Source organism: Bombina bombina, chromosome 1 (assembly GCF_027579735.1).
Source record: "Bombina bombina isolate aBomBom1 chromosome 1, aBomBom1.pri, whole genome shotgun sequence".
In the NCBI taxonomy this organism is placed as follows: Eukaryota; Metazoa; Chordata; class Amphibia; order Anura; family Bombinatoridae; genus Bombina; species Bombina bombina.
Window position 1 is genome coordinate 1,511,816,657 of NC_069499.1, and position 16,324 is coordinate 1,511,832,980.

A 16,324-nucleotide genomic window follows, 5' to 3' on the forward strand; every position below is an offset into this window, starting at 1 on the left:
CGTCGCTAGCACTCTCCCACCTTGAGGGAGACCTGGGGGCTCCCACCCGCTCCTACCCTAGCGATCATGCCTGTAGAGTGACAGGCATCGCCGGGGCTTCCCGTTTTGCGTGGTGACGTCACGCGCAATAACACGATGACGTCACTGCGAAACTTTATTTATACTTAAGAATGTTAAGTATAGGAGCAGGGGGCATGCTGCTTAGAAGCCTGTATCTCAGGCATCTAAGCAGCTACAGACCCCCAAGACCCACCATCTAAAGGTAATCGCCTAACCTTTCCAACAGTAAGTCTTGGGGGTCTGAAAAAAATAAAAAAAAAGTTTAAAAAAAAATTGTTCTAAAAATAAAAAAAAAACATTAAAAAATCCTAGCACCCAGGTGGGAAAGTGCTTAGCACTCAAAGGGTTAAAGAGACCAGACAAAATTGAAATACACATCAATACAAGCATATGTAGTCCATACACTTGTTTTAGCAAAAATGCTTCTATTTAAAGTTATTAGTATATTAGTTTATAGTGTGAGCTTTTACTGTGCATGTGCACAATGATTTGTAGCATGTAAATCTACAAGACACCAACAGTTCTCTGAGCAGACACACTATGGCTACATACAGCTCAATATAAAGAGACATATATATTATTACATTGAAGGAATATAAATTGTTCAAAATACAATTAAACTAATTTGCCATGGATGGTAGTATATCGGAATGGATTGTCAAATCTATGTACATACATAACAACACACGTACATCAAATTGACTTTATTTCAATACATTCCACCTTAAGCCGATATATTCAAATCCTCCTTAACAACATCCGGGACCCACAACCAGAAAAAATGAGGACTTGATTGATAGATTTGCAGAATCAGAAAATTTCTAAGGCGGAACTTCCGGTTCATACCGGGTTTAAATTTCTCAGAGACGGGCGGCCCGCCGCCTTTGATAAAGCCCTATACGGGCGAAACGCGTTAGGTGTAGAGATAGAGCATTGTTAAGCTCTTGTTTTAAAAATTAGGAAGAAGTAGTCGGTTACGATTATTGGGGTCCACCGGTACCAATAGGTTGTCAGCGTGGCACACTACTTAGGAAACTTTTGAAAGGGATACTCATTAACTAATAACGTCTATACCAGTAACCTAAAGTCATAACTTTTTATAGCTTACTAGTAACATATTGACGACTAACGGTTACAAGAAGGCTAAAGTTGATATGGGGTATCTATATGGGTAACTGGGCTAATTTAGACTACAAACATAGCCAATAACAGCATGGATAACTGCTAATTCAGACTAAGAATTATGAGATAGATTCACAATAACAGACCAACATAACAAACTACACGCTGGTAGCGTGATACTATTTTATGTACAATAAAATTATAGTTACAACAAGACCTATTATATTACATAAGTGTGCTAAAGCGCAAATAGTAACAGAGTATTGAGTTACATATAGCGAGCTCCCTGCAGGCACACGATTGCTGCCTAAATAAATTAAAATTAACCACATTACGGTTCGTTTGGGGAACAGAATTTTACATCTGAAATGTTAACTGTGAATACATTAAAGTGACACTATCTATACTCAGAGAACTCGAACTCAGCAAAGTATAACTCACTATAACAATCACTTCAGGCGCTGCATAACATTATAAGCAGTACTGTCAAAACTTTAATGAAGTTCAGAAATCACAACTGACGCATAAAATACAGACCTATATATTTCACACTGTGCAGTGGTACTATTACACCACAATATTCTGATTTAATCATACCAATAACCAATAACACTATTTAACAGTGTATTGGGATTTGCACAAGAATAGTAACTAAATCTCTGCTTCAGAAAAATAAAGTGACCTTTTATGTTTAATGTTATGAAATGTTAACTGTGAATGCATTAAAGTGATACTATCTATGCTAAGGGAATTCGAACTCAGTAAAGTATAACTCACTATAACAATCACTTCAGGTGCTGCACAACATTGCAAGCAGCACTGTTAAAACTTTAATGAAGTTCAGAAATCACAACTTATGCACAAAACAAGACCTGTATATTCTACACTGTGTAGTGGTACTATTACACCACAATATTCTGATTCAATCATACCAATAACACTATTTAACAGTGTATTGGGATTTGCACAGGAATAGTAACTAAATCCCTGCCTTACAAAAATAAAGTTACCTTGTATGCTGAATATTACATCACTAGTTGACGTGAAAATACAGAATAGCTAGGACTTCTCTAATATACACTTAGCTATTACGAAATAGAATTGAGTAAGATATATGTAAACTTGAAAGAATAATAGCTTGATTACACTATATCCTAGCTTATTCTCAATACAAAATCACTTCAGACCAGAGGGTCAAACGCAACTACATATGAGGCATTGGGATACTATAATACATACAAATCAATTTACTTGACATTAACCCTATGATAAGTAAACACAAAAGAGAGTGCAAGGAAAAATAGCAGTAGCAACAATACAGCCCCTGTTAAGTGACTTATATTGATACAATAACAAACAACTGAAGAATAATACCAGCAACTATCTTATCTCAGATATTCTAGAGAATTCTAGTAGCCCTGTACTCTAATACATTTAACGTTTCCTACACTAGACAACCAGCATTTTATGTGTAGATTATCCTATATGTAAGAGATCATTTCAAATAAATTAAAGTCTCAGAGGATGGATGACAACAATATTTATACATAAACATATTGTATCAGTATTTAACTGATTTCTTTTTGTACAAGACATCCGTGCTACCAAGCTGAGCTTAAGTAAACTCTCTACTAGGTATCGTTATAATAACCTACACTACATCAACTCAGTCTTATAGAATTGAACCGGTGTACCGCAGAGATTTCTGTATAGATTATACTGTAATATAATTATCTGGGCTATCATACCCCAAAGGCCTATTTACATAGATTATTGCATATAACACAATCTATACAAGACTACTTTACCCTAGGTTTTTAATCGTTTATGTTTCCCCCTTCTTTTTCCCCCTTCTCCAATTATTTTAACTAAACTAATAAAAGTTAAGTTTTAGACTCTGGAAGTAAACGCCGCACATGAGGTTAAGACAGTGAGTGCTAAAACCGCATTCTTTTGTGGAAGTGACTCTATCACCTCCACTTTTTGTTTGTATGCTATTGTTGTGCGGTAGCACCCCTCCCTCTAACAGCATAGATTAATTTCATATTAACGGAAAATTATTGACCACTATAGAAATACTGGGGAGTGTGTCTGAGTGTAGTGCCATTGCTCAAACTCGTTTCCAACACTATTGAAAAGGCTGCTGCCTGAAGCATATTTAGATATGTTTTCACATGCACATACACAATAAAAGCATTCACTTAAAACCCTAATATCGCTTCTACCAAGTATACTGCAAAATGCTTATATTCAAAAGTGAAATGCATTTTAGTTGTGGCTGGAATAACCCTTTAATTAATGGTAGCATTTTGCTTGCAACTGCACCACTAGGGTTCTGAAACTGCATCCGCAGTTTGGTATATGGAACCCTTTGTGTGAAGTTGAAAAAAGCAGTAGCTTCCTTATACCAACGGTTTAAACTGTGTGATCACTGTATAGAATGGTATAGCAAACTAATGGTAGCGAGCGTGTGAAAGGATAAATATTTTTAGGTGACTAAACGATTTGGTATTACACACAACTTACCTTGGGTGCAGTCACATTCCCCTTTCAAAGCCTTTTCATCTGGAGTATAATCTATAAAAAGAAAACTATTTTAGTTACAGTATTTTACTAATCAAGATGTAATAAAAATTAAAAATCTTGAATATAAAGATTGTGACTTAGCTCAATTCCATTATCTAAAATAGAAAGCAATTTAAAGGGACAGCCAAGTCAAAATGAAACTTTCATGATTCAGATAGAGCGGGCAATTTTAAGCAACTTTCTAATTTACTTCTATTATCAATTTTTTTTTCATTCTCTTGGTATCTTTATTTAAAAAAGTAGGAATGTAAGCATAGGAGCCTGCCCATTTTTGGTTCAGCACCTAGGTAGCGCTTGCTGATTGGTGTCTAAATGTAACCAGAAAATGAAGAAAAATTGATAATAAGAGTAAATTAGAAAGTTGCTTTCCATTTTAGTTCCATGATCTAATTTTCTTTATTCTCTTGGTATCTTTTATTGAATAGCAAACCTAGGTAGGCTCAGGAACTGGGGGCTAGCTACTGATGCACATATATACAGCTAATCATTGGCTTACTTATGTCTTTAGCTATCTCCCAGTAGTGCATTGCTGCTTCTTCAAAAAAAAAAAAAAGATACCAAGAGAATGAATCAAAATTGGTAATAAAAGTAAACTGGAAAGATTTTTTTTAAATTGTATTATCTATCTGAATAATGAAAAACATGGATTTCATGTCCATTCAATTGTTAAATAAAACATACTTTGTTTAACTATGTGTTTAACCCCAGCAAACGTCAGATTTGTGTTCCTCTGTCATCCAAGATAAGAATACAGCATGTGAGCTAATTGGGAGCCGGCATACATGCATATGCAATTATGTAGAAATAGGGTAAACACGTATCCTATAGCATAAAAAGTGCACCTATATATCCCCAAAGTCTATCCTATCTCAGTATCCAAGATTCCAACCATCGAAAATAAGGGGAGAGTAACCAAATACCCCCAAAGTACAAACTTATACACACTTTAAGTCTAAGAGAGGACGAAAAGAAAAGCAAGATTATTACACTTGAAAAAAACAGGATTCCCTTTGCAGCTTTGACACTCTGGAAATGCGCATCAGGCGTGGGATGTGGCGACAGACTGAATGACATTATTTGGATAAGATAAGCCTATATGAGTGATATGTTTTTGCTGCACTTTCATCCATTTACTCCCCCCTTGTGGGTTTCACAAGACCATTCTATTAATTGTGTAGGGGTCGCGGCAAACCAAAGGAATTTCATTGGAAGTATAGATATATCACCATGTACTCGCACTGCACTAGCACTGCTATATTACAATGTTGATAATGTTTACTGTGCACTACTTTGACAACTAAACACTCTGGTCTCAATACCTTGAATGTACCGCAGTGGAAAGTCGCTGCTCTAAGATCAGTGTATTGTTATTACATGCCGTTTGTTCCCGTAGGGAGAAATTACTGCGACACTTAGATCCCCAGGTATATACTTCCCAGGTGTAGCGCCCTTGGTTCTTTCAAGGTGGTCCTAGGGTAAGTACGGTGTAGTGTAGTGTACGCTACTTCATCTCCCACATCCTATTGTTTATACCACTTTGATGTCCGTAATGTGTATTTATGCAATCCTCTTTACTATACACTACAATTTTGTGAGTTTAAGCTTAGATCCCTGCGTACATCTGTCCTAGTTATACCCCTTTGGCTTGTTCTGGGGGTCTAGGTAACAGATGGGGTGTGGCTGATCACATTTTCGATATATATATCAGCTGTTGTGTACAGCGTCTGTACTCTCTCATTACCTGGTGTTTCGGTGACCGGTCACTTGGTTGGAATGGATTCTTATATTAAAGTGTTCTATTCCAAATATTTGATGTATATAGTATCCATTGTATAGCTTATGTTTATAAGGAGAGCCTAATGCCTCTCTTGAATGTTGCAACAATTAAGTATTACACATGAAGTGTATATTGTATCTAATCTGATCTCTGTATTACATTACACTTTAAAAAGAGTGCTCTAGTCCCTGTCTTATTATGATACATAGATTGATGTATCTAGTTCTTTCTCTATATGGTAGTTGATAATGTTTACTTCTGTTTAAAATTTGTATATATATTTTTATTTTATTTGAGATTAAGTTTTATAGTTTGTTACCTTAGTTTAGTTGTAAAAAGACATATTTGATTAGTTGAATCATATGTTTTTTTTTCAGTTTTGTGCCATTTAATATTCTTGGTTTTCTTTTTGTCCTCTCTTGGACTAAAAGTGTGCGTATAAATACATGCATATGCTTCAACCACTGGTCATATATGCATCTGGAACATGAATGCATATTTGACAATGTGTTTATCCTTCAGAATAGTTTAACATACATTAAAAATTGATAATGTACTTAAAAGTAAAATGCTATAATGAGAGTACCTTATTTTTAAGTTGGAGTAGCTAAGTGTCTTAAAGGGACAGTATACACTCATTTTCATATAACTGCATGTAATAGACACTACTATAAAGAACAAGATGCCCAGATACTGATATAAAAATCCATGATAAAACGGTTTAAAGACTTACTTAGAAACTCTCAGTTTAGCTATGTTGAAAAGTTAGCTGGAAAGCCCATTGCAAGTGGGAAATAAGACACTCCCCCCCCCTTCTTTTGCATATGAAAAGACCCTTTACACAAACAGGAGCAAGCTGGAGAAGGTAGCTGACGGTATTCACATAAAACTTTGGGGCTTGGTTAGGAGTCTGAAAATCAGAGCAATGTTATTTAAAAATAAGCAAAACTATACATTAAAAAAAAAAAAAAAAAAAACTTTATGGGCTATATAAATAGATCATCTACAAAACATATATGCAAAGAAAAAATGAGTGTATAATGTCCCTTTAAGGTGGACAGTTTAGCACTGATTGCTTTGTAACAGGTTTCTCTGCATTTTAAAAGATCTGGAATAATATGGTAGATTTGACACTGTACTATGATATCATTATTAAAGGGGCATTGTGCTGTAAATATTTAATGTTTCTCAATTATCCATTTTACCTGTTGGAATATATTAAATTGGTCACAAATAGCTTTTGTCATTTGCTATAGCTGTTTTTGCAAGCTGAAACCTCCACCTGTATGAATACTAAAGTAGTATCTATGGAAAAGCTACGCAAACATGAGGCATCAGTATAAATGAACCCCCCCCCCATGTGAGATGTTTTACAGTGCTTGGCATACAACGGGCTTCCTGAGTAGATTTTACCTTTAAAAGAATATTAAACACTTTGAGATGGCAATATAAAATGATTAATATCTCTCTCTCTAAAGAAAAATCAGCAATTTACTATCCCCATTTCCTGTAATTCAGTTCTGAAATTGTAAGCTTTTCAGTTCCTGTTAGAAATGGAAGTGCTGCACACTCTAGTGACCTATTTATAACTGTCCCTAATTGGCCACAGCAGAGAAGGTAACCTAAGTTACAACATGGCAGCTCCCATTGTTTTATAGACACTAAAACTTTACACTTATTTCTTCACTATTTAAACAACTAATTAAACTTTAAAAAATACATCTACATGTTATTCTCAGACTAATCTTTTATTTGAATGCATTATTCTATCTAGCGTTTATTTAGTGTTTAATGTCCCTTTAATGTTTTCTCAGTGACTTTTCAGTACATAAGTATTGATCTTTGTGTGTGTGTGTGTGTGTGTGTGTGTGTGTGTGTGATAAATGGATATATAGTGTTAAGATAAGAAGGCCTTTGTGTGTATATAGGAGACATAATATATGATGCCTGCTGTTTATGAAGGATAAGCCCATTTAAATGGGCATGTTCTTGAGAATAATGGATTGAGGTTTCAATGAGCAAAAACAGAATTTCAAATTAGCAAATAAACCTAAACAAGTCATTTGAAACATATTATGGGAAACCTGATTGCACAATCTATTAAATATATATAATATCCATACTCATACACCTAAGTGATACCCAACCATCCTAACTACAACTTTACTTTGGATGACCTTCACCAGCCAGAGGAACATTTGTATAACCCAGCAATAATTGTTGTCAGACTCCAAACCTTTAGTAGTTTGGTGACAGTTCTTGGACTGGTAAACGGGCAACACCATTTTCAAATGTTCTATTACTTTTGAATGGTGCCTTTTTCATTAAACTCTGTGACAAGGACTAAGCAAATGGGCACAACATCCCTTTTTATATCTGTCATGTTATGCAGCCACATAGTCTAATAATGCATTATGCACATTTCTAGTCCACGCAGGAACATCTATTAATGAAAGACACAGTATATAGTATTTCAATCATTTTAGTTTAAATACATTTATGGCTTTTAAAATCCTTTTAAAACAGTCGGATTAAATGGGCTTGTCTTCTAGGAGGGCATTCTATGCAGGGCTAACATATTAACAGGACACTAAAGTAAAAATGTAAATTTGAAGATTCAGAGTATGGAATCTATTCAAATTTACTTCTGTTATCAAATGTATTTTGTTTTATTGGTCCTTTGTTGAAGAGTAAACCTAGGTAGGTATATAGGAGCTCAGGAGTGTGGTTGTGTCTTTAGCACTCTACGGTAACAGTGTTTGCAACAATGTATAACATTCCTAAAAACATTGTTTCAAACACTGCTTCCACAGAGTGCACACTCCTAAACTCCTATTGGCCTGCCTCCTATAGGTTTACTCTAGAAGTAAATTAGATTTTTTTTTACAGCACATTCTCTGTCTGACTCATGAGTTACATTTTGACTTTGGGATCTCTTTAAGCTGCAGCCCTCAATAGCAACCAACAAGTGCGAATAGAGCCAATTATGGGCAGATTACGAGTGGCGCGTTAATAGCTGCGAACAAGCGAAAAGGGGTTTATTGCGGGTGTTTGTGCACGTTGGGTTTACAGCATGTATTACAAGTTGAAAGTAAACCTGATCGCTTGAGCATAATCGCAATTTACGCTAGAATGAGTACTGCATCCTCAGAGCTCTGGTTAACTGTTTCGCAAAACAAAAAAAGTGTCACAAAACATAAAAAATACATTACAAAGTACGGTTGCACACATAACACTAGTAAAAACATATTAAAAAAAAAAGTTATAAGGGCTCAAAGATATGAGGTCTCAGTTGCTGCAAAGGGCTTTAACATAGAGATACATACATATACATTAGAATGTTAGAGATTAGGGGGTGACAGAGTTATATAGTTACAGGATTAGTCTTAAATGTGACTATTTGTATACTAAGTACATTGATTCTTTGTAATATTATTAGAAGACAATACCTGTGGTGGAGTCTTAGTTTAAACAGAACCAGACAACTATTATAACTAATTGTAAAAGGATACAATTGAGTATTTAGAAACAAGCTCCACATGTCGATTAATCATACTCTGCATATAATATGTTAGATTATGTATAGAAATGTTCGTTTAAAAGTTCCATCACATTCATACATTCTATATTTTATCACTTAGACTAGGAACACCCATGCATACAATAGCTTAAGCAAAAAGAATTAAAAATTAAATTATAAAAGGTAAATTATAAATATCACAACTGCTCCTGTCGGACCCCTAAGGGAGCAGCTCTGTCTCTCCTTGTTGTCAATTTTTAACCGCTTACCAGGTTTACCTAATGGCTTGCTGATATATCCATATTTTCGCTAATTTTCAGCCTTCAATATTAGCTGTTATAATTAAAAGTAATATAGCCCTCGGATTGTAAGGGCTTAGTATAACTTTACTTGATATATAGTTTGAAGGCTGTTAGAAAAATATAAACGGATACTTATTTCAGCAGTTGTGATATTTATAATTTACCTGGTTTAAGTGTTTTTAATTCTTTTTGCTTAAGCTATTGTAAGCATGGGTGTTCCTAGTCTAAGTGATAAAATATAGAATGTATGAATGAGATGGAACTTTTATACGAACATTTCTATACATAATCTAACATATTATATGCAGAGTGTATGATTAATCGACATATGTGGAGCTTGTTTCTAAATACTCAATTGTATCCTTTTACAATTAGTTATACTAGTTGTCACATACATATACATGTCTATATATATATATATATATATATATATATATATATATATATATATATATATATATATATATATATATGTAAATATTTCACATTCCAATGTTCTGCATCAACCATGGAATGTGAAATATTCATATTTTCATGTCGTGTTAGCGTACTTGAGAATATGGGATCAAGTTTGCAAGCGAGAAGGGAGGAATACATTATTGCGCGCACAATATTCTAAGTTCAGCTTTTTACGCACATTGGGTTAGCACACGAGCGAAAAAAGTTTACTTTCAACTTGTAATACGATCGCTACCCGATGCGCGCAAAAGAGTTAGCGCTCATGCAGGATGGTTCAATAGAGCTCCACTTGTAATCTGGCCCTATGTGTTAATTATGGTTTTAGAAAAACATAATTTATGCTTACCTGATAAATTCCTTTCTTCTGTAGTGTGATCAGTCCACGGGTCATCATTACTTCTGGGATATTACTCCTCCCCAACAGGAAGTGCAAGAGGATTCACCCAGCAGAGCTGCATATAGCTCCTCCCCTCTACGTCACTCCCAGTCATTCGACCAAGGACCAACGAGAAAGGAAAAGCCAAGGGTGAAGTGGTGACTGGAGTATAAATTAAAAAATATTTACCTGCCTTAAAAACAGGGCGGGCCGTGGACTGATCACACTACAGAAGAAAGGAATTTATCAGGTAAGCATAAATTATGTTTTCTTCTGTTAAGTGTGATCAGTCCACGGGTCATCATTACTTCTGGGATACCAATACCAAAGCAAAAGTACACGGATGACGGGAGGGATAGGCAGGCTCTTTATACAGAAGGAACCACTGCCTGAAGAACCTTTCTCCCAAAAATAGCCTCCGATGAAGCAAAAGTGTCAAATTTGTAAAATTTGGAAAAAGTATGAAGCGAAGACCAAGTTGCAGCCTTGCAAATCTGTTCAACAGAGGCCTCATTCTTGAAGGCCCAAGTGGAAGCCACAGCTCTAGTAGAATGAGCTGTAATTCTTTCAGGAGGCTGCTGTCCAGCAGTCTCATAAGCTAAACGAATTATGCTACGAAGCCAAAAAGAAAGAGAGGTAGCGGAAGCTTTTTGACCTCTCCTCTGCCCAGAGTAAATGACAAACAGAGAAGACATTTGTCGAAATTCCTTAGTTGCCTGTAAGTAAAATTTTAGAGCACGGACTACATCCAGGTTGTGCAGTAGACGTTCCTTCTTTGAAGAAGGATTTGGGCATAAAGAAGGAACAACAATCTCTTGATTGATATTCCTGTTAGTAACTACCTTAGGTAAGAACCCAGGTTTAGTACGCAGGACTACCTTATCCGAATGAAAAATGAAATAAGGAGAATCACAATGTAAGGCTGATAATTCAGAGACTCTTCGAGCCGAGGAAATAGCCATTAAAAATAGAACTTTCCAAGATAACAACTTTATATCAATGGAATGAAGGGGTTCAAACGGAACGCCCTGTAAAACATTAAGAACAAGGTTTAAACTCCATGGTGGAGCAACAGTTTTAAACACAGGCTTAATTCTGGCCAAAGCCTGACAAAAAGCCTGGACGTCAGGAACTTCTGACAGACGTTTGTGTAACAGAATGGACAGAGCTGAGATCTGTCCCTTTAATGAACTAGCAGATAAACCCTTTTCTAAACCTTCTTGTAGAAAAGACAATATCCTAGGAATCCTAACCTTACTCCAAGAGTAACCTTTGGATTCACACCAATATAGGTATTTACACCATATCTTATGGTAAATCTTTCTGGTAACAGGTTTCCTAGCCTGTATTAAGGGATCAATAACTGACTCAGAAAATCCACGTCTTGATAAAATCAAGCGTTCAATTTCCAAGCAGTCAGCTTCAGAGAAGTTAGATTTTGATGTTTGAAGGGACCCTGTATCAGAAGGTCCTGTTTCAGAGGTAGAGACCAAGGTGGACAGGATGACATGTCCACCAGGTCTGCATACCAAGTCCTGCGTGGCCACGCAGGTGCTATTAGAATCACTGATGCTCTCTCTTGTTTGATTCTGGCAATCAATCGAGGAAGCAACGGGAAGGGTGGAAACACGTAAGCCATCCTGAAGTCCCAAGGTGCTGTCAGAGCATCTATCAGGACTGCTCCTGGATCCCTGGATCTGGACCCGTAACGAGGAAGCTTGGCGTTCTGTCGAGACGCCATGAGATCTATCTCTGGTTTGCCCCAACGTCGAAGTATTTGGGCAAAGACCTCCGGATGAAGTTCCCACTCCCCCGGATGAAAAGTCTGACGACTTAAGAAATCCGCCTCCCAGTTCTCCACTCCCGGGATGTGGATTGCTGACAGGTGGCAAGAGTGAGACTCTGCCCAGCAAATTATCTTTGATACTTCCATCATAGCTAGGGAGCTTCTTGTCCCTCCCTGATGGTTGATGTAAGCTACAGTCGTGATGTTGTCCGACTGAAACCTGATGAACCCCCGAGTTGTCAACTGGGGCCAAGCCAGGAGGGCATTGAGAACTGCTCTCAATTCCAGAATGTTTATTGGCAGGAGACTCTCCTCCTGACTCCATTGTCCCTGAGCCTTCAGAGAATTCCAGACGGCACCCCAACCTAGAAGGCTGGCGTCTGTTGTTACAATTGTCCAGTCTGGTCTGCTGAATGGCATCCCCCTGGACAGATGTGGCCGAGAAAGCCACCATAGAAGAGAATTTCTGGTCTCTTGATCCAGATTCAGAGAAGGGGATAAGTCTGAGTAATCCCCATTCCACTGACTTAGCATGCACAGTTGCAGTGGTCTGAGGTGTAAGCGTGCAAAGGGTACTATGTCCATTGCCGCTACCATTAAGCCGATTACCTCCATGCATTGAGCCACTGACGGGTGTTGAATGGAATGAAGGGTGCGGCAAGCACTTTGAAGTCTTGTTAGCCTGTCCTCTGTCAGGTAAATCTTCATTTCTACAGAATCTATAAGAGTCCCCAGGAAGGGAACTCTTGTGAGTGGAACGAGTGAACTTTTCTTTTCGTTCACCTTCCATCCATGTGACCTTAGAAATGCCAGCACTAACTCTGTATGAGACTTGGCAGTTTGAAAGCTTGAAGCTTGTATCAGAATGTCGTCTAGGTATGGAGCTACCGAGATTCCCCGCGGTCTTAGTACCGCCAGAAGAGCACCCAGAACCTTTGTGAAGATTCTTGGAGCTGTAGCCAATCCGAATGGAAGAGCCACAAACTGGTAATGCCTGTCTAGGAAGGCAAACCTTAGGTACCGATAATGATCTTTGTGAATCGGTATGTGAAGGTAAGCATCTTTTAAATCTACAGTGGTCATGTATTGACCCTCTTGGATCATAGGTAAAATTGTCCGAATAGTCTCCATCTTGAACGATGGAACTCTTAGGAATTTGTTTAGGATCTTTAAGTCCAGGATTGGTCTGAAAGTTCCCTCTTTTTTGGGAACCCCAAACAGATTTGAGTAAAACCCCTGTCCCTGTTCCGATCGTGGAACTGGATGGATTACTCCCATTAACAAGAGCTCTTGTACGCAGCGTAGAAACGCCTCTTTCTTTGTCTGGATTGTTGACAATCTTGACAGATGAAATCTCTCTCTTGGAGGAGAGTATTTGAAGTCCAGAAGGTATCCCTGAGATATTATCTCTAGCGCCCAGGGATCCTGAACATCTCTTGCCCAAGCCTGGGCGAAGAGAGAAAGTCTGCCCCCCACTAGATCCGATCCCGGATCGGGGGCCCTCAATTCATGCTGTTTTAGGGGCAGCAGCAGGTTTCCTAGTCTGCTTGCCCTTGTTCCAGGACTGGTTAGGTTTCCAGCCTTGTCTGTAGCGAGCAACAGCTCCTTCCTGTTTTGGTGCAGAGGAAGTTGATGCTGCTCCTGCTTTGAAATTACGAAAGGAACGAAAATTAGACTGTCTAGTCTTGGCTTTGGCTTTGTCCTGAGGCAGGGCATGGCCTTTACCTCCTGTAATGTCAGCGATAATCTCTTTCAACCCGGGCCCGAATAAGGTCTGCCCTTTGAAAGGTATATTAAGCAATTTAGACTTAGAAGTAACATCAGCTGACCAGGATTTTAGCCACAGTGCCCTGCGTGCCTGAATGGCGAATCCTGAATTCTTCGCCGTAAGTTTAGTAAGATGTACTACGGCCTCCGAAATGAATGAATTAGCTAGTTTAAGGACTCTAAGCCTGTCCGTAATGTCGTCCAGAGTAGCTGAACCAATGTTCTCTTCCAGAGACTCAATCCAGAATGCCGCTGCAGCCGTGATCGGCGCAATGCATGCAATGGGTTGCAATATAAAACCTTGTTGAACAAACATTTTCTTAAGGTAACCCTCTAACTTTTTATCCATTGGATCTGAAAAAGCACAGCTATCCTCCACCGGGATAGTGGTACGCTTAGCTAAGGTAGAAACTGCTCCCTCCACCTTAGGGACCGTTTGCCATAAGTCCCTTGTGGTGGCGTCTATTGGAAACATTTTTCTAAATATCGGAGGGGGTGAGAACGGCACACCGGGTCTATCCCACTCCTTAGTAACAATTTCAGTAAGTCTCTTAGGTATAGGAAAAACCTCAGTACTCGTCGGTACCGCAAAATATTTATCCAACCTACACATTTTCTCTGGTATTGCAACTGTGTTACAATCATTCAGAGCCGCTAACACCTCCCCTAGTAATACACGGAGGTTTTCCAGTTTAAATTTAAAATTTGAAATATCTGAATCCAGTCTGTTTGGATCAGAACCGTCACCCACAGAATGAAGTTCTCCGTCCTCATGTTCTGCCACCTGTGACGCAGTGTCTGACATGACCCTAATATTATCAGCGCACTCTGTTCTCACCCCAGAGTGATCACGCTTACCTCTTAGTTCTGGTAATTTAGCCAAAACCTCAGTCATAACAGTAGCCATATCCTGTAATGTGATTTGTAATGGCCGCCCAGATGTACTCGGCGCTACAATATCACGCACCTCCCTCTGAGCGGGAGATGTAGGTACTGACACGTGAGGCGAGTTAGTCGGCATAACTCTCCCCTCGTTGTTTGGTGAAATTTGTTCAATTTGTACAGATTGACTTTTATTTAAAGTAGCATCAATACAGTTAGTACATAAATTTCTATTGGGCTCCACTTTGGCATTGCAACAAATGACACAGGTATCATCCTCTGAATCAGACATGTTTAACACACTAGCAAATAAACTTGCAACTTGGAAATACAATTCAATTAGAATAATATTAAAATGTACTGTGCCTTTAAGAAGCACAGAAGATCTATGACAGTTGAAAATTAATAAATTGAAACAGTTATAGCCTCAATCCTTGTAAACAACACAACTTTAGCAAAGGTTTAATCCCATTAGCAAAGATAACAAATTCTGAAAGCAGGAAACAAATTACAGAATAAACGTTTTTTATCTCAGTCAAACTATAATTCTCACAGCTCTGCTGAGAGAAATTACCTCCCTCAAAATAAGTTTTGAAGACCCCTGAACTCTGTAGAGATGAACCGGATCATGCAAGGAATACAATGAGTTGCTGACTGAAATATTTGATGCATAGAAAAAGCGCCAAAAAACGGCCCCTCCCCCTCACACACAGCAGTGAGGGAGAACAGAAACTGTCAGAAAAACAGATTAAGCAACTGCCAAGTGGAAAAATAGTGCCCAAACATTTATTCACACAGTACCTCAGCAAATGAAAACGATTTTACATTCCAGCAAAAACGTTAAACATAATCTCTAGTTATTAAACAGCTTTATGTATTTCTTACAATGTAATTCTAGTGAAGTACCATTCCCCAGAATACTGAAGTGTAAAGTATACATACATGACATTATATCGGTATGGCAGGATTTTCTCATCAATTCCATTGTCAGAAAATAAAAACTGCTACATACCTCTATGCAGATTCATCTGCCCGCTGTCCCCTGATCTGAAGTTTACCTCACTCCTCAGATGGCCGAGAACAGCAATATGATCTTAACTACTCCGGCTAAAATCATAGCAAAACTCTGGTAGATTCTTATTCAAACTCTGCCAGAGAGGTAATAACACACTCCGGGGCTATTTTAAAATAACAAACTTTTGATTGAAGATATAAAACTAAGTATAATCACCATAGTCCTCTCACACATCCTATCTAGTCGTTGGGTGCAAGAGAATGACTGGGAGTGACGTAGAGGGGAGGAGCTATATGCAGCTCTGCTGGGTGAATCCTCTTGCACTTCCTGTTGGGGAGGAGTAATATCCCAGAAGTAATGATGACCCGTGGACTGATCACACTTAACAGAAGAAAACAAAACACTTTTCACAACAAGATTAATGATTGGGAATACAACTGTGTCAAATTGTTATGTATTCATTCTGATGTGCAACAGTCTGCAGCCCTTTCAGACAATACATTATATTTTACAGATTTGTTTTATTTTACATTTGTAGCTGTAGTCCCTACTTGTGTTTCATTAAATATCACACTATCAAAGTAATTTAAAGGGACAGTACAACTTCCATGATTCAGATAGAGCAAGCAATTTTCAATTAACTACTATTTTATTTGCTGCGCTCTGTTCATA

The 16,324-nt window shown here is 37.9% G+C and overlaps 1 protein-coding gene across 1 annotated transcript in view; it reads right to left on the bottom strand.

Moving 5' to 3' along the window:
- FAM20A (FAM20A golgi associated secretory pathway pseudokinase) overlaps nt 1-16,324 on the bottom strand; it is a 190,421-nt gene that overhangs the window by 75,244 nt on the left and 98,853 nt on the right. Inside the window, exon 3 of the mRNA XM_053708155.1 lies at nt 3,709-3,759. Within this exon, the coding sequence (XP_053564130.1) occupies nt 3,709-3,759 (51 nt within the window). The remainder of the gene's footprint in view (nt 1-3,708; nt 3,760-16,324) is intronic.